Source organism: Centroberyx gerrardi, chromosome 2 (genome assembly GCF_048128805.1).
Source record: "Centroberyx gerrardi isolate f3 chromosome 2, fCenGer3.hap1.cur.20231027, whole genome shotgun sequence".
NCBI classification, from domain to species: Eukaryota; Metazoa; Chordata; class Actinopteri; order Beryciformes; family Berycidae; genus Centroberyx; species Centroberyx gerrardi.
This window is the reverse complement of record NC_135998.1, coordinates 37,111,072-37,117,148: the sequence shown is the minus strand read 5'-3', so window position 1 is coordinate 37,117,148 and position 6,077 is coordinate 37,111,072. Positions and strand designations below refer to the sequence as shown.

Below are 6,077 nucleotides of genomic sequence, written 5' to 3'. Positions count from 1 at the left end.
CAAGCAGTTTGAAGGTCAGACAGACAGCAGCAGGACAGACAGCAGCAGTACAGACAGCAGCAGTACAGACAGACAGCAGCAGTACGGACAGACAGCAACAGTACAGACAGACAGACAGCAGCAGTACAGACAGCAACAGTACAGACAGACAGCAGCAGTACAGACAGCAGCAGTACAGACAGACAGCAACAGTACAGACAGCAGCAGGACGGACCTCAGGCTCCTGGAGGTTCTGGCTGTGTGAGGATGCTGCTGGGTCAGATAGGGGGCGGGGCCACAGGGGGCGGGGCCGCAGGCTCTCTGTCCGGGCCTGGAGGAGGAACAGGGCCGGGCCTGGAGCCCCAGGGGCCGGGAGGCCCCCGATCCACCCAGAGGAGGAGCTGCAGACTGGGACAGGAAGCCTGGGCAGAGAGGGGGAGGAGCCAGAGGAACTGAGACACAGATCACCACAGTTTCAGTGACACACACACTGGGGCTGCACAAGTAACTGAAAACCCAAACCCAAACTGTGTCGCCATCTGCTGGCTGTATCGAAGTACTGACATCAATGAGCTCTACACCATTCGATTCTACTGACTGAGAGGAATCCAGCGGTGTGTCACATGACTCAGATAAATAGACCTGCAGACAGGGGTTCTCTGTGTGCCTGATTCAATGTCATTACGCAGGAGGAGGCAAAACGCACAGAGTTGATCAATATTCCTTGTGTTTTTAACTATTTTTATGTTTTTGGGAGATTTCTGGTATTTGTAACATGGCTATATGGAAATAAATAGTATTTTGAAGTAAAATTCCCAGTAAACAGGCAGAAAACCCATATGGCACACATGGACACTTTGGATACCCAAATGGCCAATGCATGGAGACCGCCTGAGTATATCTTTATAAATTGTATCATAAATGTTGTATTTTAGTGTATTTTCATCAAATTTACAGTTACAGTTGTAGTCAAAGAGTAGGAGAAGACATTCAGTTGCATCATTATCCATGGGATCTTGGTTATAATGGTGATATTGCCTTTGAAATTTAGATTATATACTAGGCGAGAATGAAAATCTTATTACAATGGATTCATATTCCTGAGCTTCTTACCTATCAAAGGAGACCAGAAATATGCATACAGGCCTTATGAGGAGCTATTCCTGATTCATTTTGGGTATTATGGGTATTTATATATATATATATGGGTATATTTTGGGAATTGTTATTTTAGGCGTGTTTGCTAGGGTGCATGTGGTTAAAGACCTTGTATGAAGGCGGAGGTGTGGGTGACGGGCATCGATCCGTCACACGGGATGGACAGCAGCTCCTCCGTCGTCATGGAGAGTCTGTCTCGGTTGCCACGGTGACGGAGCGAGCTGACGGGGAGAGTCAGGAAGTCCAGCTCCCTGTCAGTCAACCGCTCCCTGAGAACTATGGGAAAAAATAACGTAAGGAAACAGACTGAATTCCATAAACATGGAAAGGTTCACTTGATGAATGTTGATATTTTATTATTTATGCAGAATAATTTTTAACAAATATACTGAATGAACAGAACCATGGTAGTGAAAATGAAAAGCAACTATTCGACTAGGCTTTTTGATTTTTTTTCTTTTACTGCTGAGATTCATAACATCAGCCAATAATATTTGGGATCTCAGTGTTTTTTTAACCTCTTAGATTAAGGAAACCTTTAACGCCAAAGTTGCGCAATCCTACCAGTTTTAGTGGCTTCTCATAAAAAGGCATAAAACTTCTGAACAGATTCACATCTTCCTCATCTGAACTGCTGCCTCATCTTCCTCATCTGAACTGCTGCCTCATCTGAACCTGCTGCCTCATCTTCCTCATCTGAACCTGCTGTCTCATCTGAACCTGCTGCCTCATCTTCCTCATCTGAACCTGCTGTCTCATCTGAACTGCTGCCTCATCTTCCTCATCTGAACCTGCTGCCTCATCTTCCTCATCTGAACCTGCTGTCTCATCTGAACCTGCTGTCTCATCTGAACCTGCTGCCTCATCTTCCTCATCTGAACCTGCTGTCTCATCTGAACTGCTGCCTCATCTTCCTCATCTGAACCTGCTGCCTCATCTTCCTCATCTGAACCTGCTGTCTCATCTGAACTGCTGCCTCATCTTCCTCATCTGAACCTGCTGCCTCATCTTCCTCATCTGAACTGCTGCCTCATCTGAACCTGCTGCCTCATCTTCCTCATCTGAACTGCTGCCTCATCTGAACCTGCTGCCTCATCTTCCTCATCTGAACTGCTGCCTCATATGAACCTGCTGCCTCATCTTCCTCATCTGAACCTGCTGCCTCATCTGAACCTGCTGCCTCATCTTCCTCATCTGAACCTGCTGCCTCATCTGAACCTGCTGCCTCATCTTCCTCATCTGAACCTGCTGCCTCATCTGAACCTGCTGCCTCATCTTCCTCATCTGAACCTGCTGCCTCATCTGAACCTGCTGCCTCATCTTCCTCATCTGAACTTGCTGCCTCATCTTCCTCATCTGAATCTGCTGCCTCATCTGAACCTGCTGCCTCATCTTCCTCATCTGAACTTGCTGCCTCATCTTCCTCATCTGAATCTGCTGCCTCATCTGAACCTGCTGCCTCATCTGAACCTGCTGCCTCATCTTCCTCATCTGAACCTGCTGCCTCATCTTCCTCATCTGAACCTGCTGCCTCATCTGAACCTGCTGCCTCATCTGAACTTGCTGCCTCATCTTCCTCATCTGAACCTGCTGCCTCATCTGAACCTGCTGCTCTGTCAAATACACAAAACAGAAAGTATTAACAAAAGTTTCATTTGTCAGTATCCACATGTGGACACGCCAGACCTTGACTGCTGCTGCTGGCGGAGGTTTGAACTCTACTGACCGCAATCTTTCTAGAAACTGATAAGCATTCTGCCTCAAAAAGACACTTTATGCTTTTTCATCATTAAGAGCCAAGACACTTATTCTGAAGCCGATCAACAGAACAGTGAATTTAAATATCGGCCTTTCCTGAGAGCGACTAGTCAACTAATTGTTTGGATGAAACAGCAACTAGTCCACCTTGAAGAAATGGACGTTTGCACATTCCAATTGACATTAATTATTAATATAATCAATTTATAATTACCAGCAGTAGTCTAGAGGTCAGAGAGGCAGTCTAGAGGTCAGAGAGGCAGACTAGAGGTCAGAGAGGCAGACTAGACCTGGAGGTTGACGGTTCAAACCCCGCTCTCCCCTCCCTCAACACTCACTGCTGCAGTGCCTCCAGCAAGGCACCGTGCTGTAAACACACTGTGAGGTCTGCTCCTCTGCTCCCCTCGGAGCCCGGTCTGTCTGTAACAGCGCCCCCTGTGGAGACGTACCGTCTTTATTTCGGAGCGCGGTCCTCGGTCGGACCGGTGTTGCGGACCGGCCGGTCGACAGAACCAGCCTTCCTGCTGACGCTCCGCCGCCGTGACGACTCCTCTCGAAGTCTGCGATGTAGGCGTCCAGAGCCTCCGAGGCCGACTCGTACTCCTGCGGCCAATCAATCAGTCAGCCAATCAATCAATCAATCAGTCAATCAATCAATCAATCAATCAATCAATCAGTCAATCGATCAATATGAGTGATTTATTTTTAGCGAGCCCAGTCACTCAGATTGGTTCGCTTCCTTCTGATGATGGAGGCTTCGTTTAAACTCAGTTTGTGTCGGCTCAGACGCTTCGTGGCGCCGAGGAGCACAGATGTGCTGCGTCATCGTTGCAATGCATTATGGTCTTTGTAGTTCACATGCTATTGGTGCTTGGCAGCATTAAATCTTGAGTAGGGACAATAGCCGGTGTTTCTATATATCACAGTAAAAAACGGTTATGACGGCACTCCTCATTTCTATAACTGCGACTCGTCTGTCATCACTGATGCTTGATTTTCCACAACAGGAGAAGTCTAATAAACTCTTCTATTCATGCTGCTGACTGACTGACAGCGGATCCAGGCCAGCTGAACTTCATCTGAGACGCATTTAACTTTATTTATTTTAGAGGGGACAGACCTTGTCTCTGTATCTGGTGTTGTGTTCAGGGACAGACCTGTCTCTGTATGTGATGCTGGTGTTGTGTTCAGGGACAGACCTTGTCTCTGTATCTGGTGTTGTGTTCAGGGACAGACCTGTCTCTGTATGTGATGCTGGTGTTGTGTTCAGGGACAGACCTTGTCTCTGTATCTGGTGTTGTGTTCAGGGACAGACCTTGTCTCTGTATGTGATGCTGGTGTTGTGTTCAGGGACAGACCTTGTCTCTGTATGTGATGCTGGTGTTGTGTTCAGGGACAGACCTTGTCTCTGTATGTGATGCTGGTGTTGTGTTCAGGGACAGACCTTGTCTCTGTATGTGATGCTGGTGTTGTGTTCAGGGACAGACCTTGTCTCTGTATGTGATGCTGGTGTTGTGTTCAGGGACCAGGCCACTCCTCAGGAGACCGGAGCTGGACAGCAGGGTCGTGACGGTCGACTCTGGAGACAGGAAGTCACCGACAAGCCCAGCAGACTCCATACTGAAAAACAACAACAACAACAACAACAACGACAACATCATTACAACAACGACCACAACGATGAGAAGCGGATTATATCACCGACCAGCAGAGCATGTCAACAGAGGACAGGAGGAGACGTGAAGACACACAGTCTGCATTTTATCGTGATAAACAATTTTGTTGTCTAAATAAACAAACAAAACATTACTAAGTCAGATCCCAGAATGATTTGTGAAATACTTGACGACGCCTCCAACTGCCATGTAGTTCAATGTGATGAACATCGACCACACAATTTAACATTGATTTTTCAAACCTAAACAGATATCTGATATATATTGATATCAGCAGAAGTTCTTGTGCTTATCATATTTATTTTTTCCCACACTGCTCAGCTCTGCCTCCACAGTTAAAACACTGACAGCAACTGTCACTCACACACAGCTGGTGGTTAGCTGTCAGCTGGCTGTACTGCCACAGTGTTTTGTTGTTAAACTGTACAATACACTGTAACTTTACACTGAAATAGACAAATAATATCCAGCTAAAACACAACTGATTAGCTAGTTTAACTGTAGTTATCAGTGTTTTGATGTTATAAGCAGGGATCCACTGTAGACGGGAACAGACAGACTGGGTTTTTCACAAAACAGGATTAGCAGTTAACTGTGAAAAGGATTTGTCTTTATCTTCACATTATTGATCTGAATGTTAAGTTTAAGATGAGCCAGTCAGACATATTGACCCCTGCTAATGATGAACAAATGTCCGAATACATTTCATGGTGTTTATAATGGGTTTCTGGACAGTTTGTAATCCTGCTTTGTGAAATATTCCCAATATCGAGCTGATGTTGTTTCAGTAAACAAGACTGTTAGCAACAAGTTGGCTAGGCTAACTTAGCTAACAGTTAAAATAGCCTAACGTTACAAAACCAACACAAGACATGACAGCTTCGGTATTAATGTGTTTTACGTAACGGTAGTTAACTGTGTAACAATCATAATAACATACATAAACTTACTGTAAGTTAGTATGGCTGAAACTGAAAATATAAACTCTTGAATAAACTCAACTTGGCACCACCGGGCTAAAAACAGGATCTCCGGTCAAACTGTTCTAAATTAACCCCGTACATCTGTATCAAATGAAAATAAAGTTGTTTATTTTTATCCAAAATGTCCTTTTTTCAGCATATTGTTAGTTTCCAGTCCTCTGCACACACTAACTCTCTGTTTAAAAGTGAATTCAAGGCTCCCGGGTTATGCTAACTGTCAGCAGCTGGTCTGGAATCAGTTTAGCTCTGGTACGACAGAAAGTACAAACTCCATTCAAAAATCTGACAATGTTACTTGAGGATCGGCAGAGAAACACACTGCGGAAATCTTTTAGGGTCTTCTGGTAAATTCGGCATTTAAATGATCCACCAAGCAGCACGTTACTGCAGTAAAATCTCAATTTTAAAACTGCTCGCCGCGGTGTAATTTGGTGGAATATCACAGTAGAAATAACAGGCGAACCGATTCTAAAGTTGATATTTTATTGAAATATGTACTGCTTGGTGTATAAGATGTATGCCG

The 6,077-nt window shown here is 45.1% G+C and overlaps 1 protein-coding gene across 1 annotated transcript in view; it reads right to left on the bottom strand.

Moving 5' to 3' along the window:
- Positions 1-5,720, bottom strand: part of c2h18orf54 (chromosome 2 C18orf54 homolog) — an 18,365-nt gene extending 12,645 nt beyond the window's left edge. The window contains exons 1-5 of the mRNA XM_078286293.1: positions 5,522-5,720; positions 4,383-4,515; positions 3,345-3,498; positions 1,246-1,413; positions 215-401 (exon numbers count right to left, since the gene is read on the bottom strand). Of these exons, the coding sequence (XP_078142419.1) occupies positions 215-401; positions 1,246-1,413; positions 3,345-3,498; positions 4,383-4,514 (641 nt within the window). The 5' untranslated portion in view covers position 4,515; positions 5,522-5,720. The remainder of the gene's footprint in view (positions 1-214; positions 402-1,245; positions 1,414-3,344; positions 3,499-4,382; positions 4,516-5,521) is intronic.
- Positions 5,721-6,077: the final 357 nt, after the last annotated feature.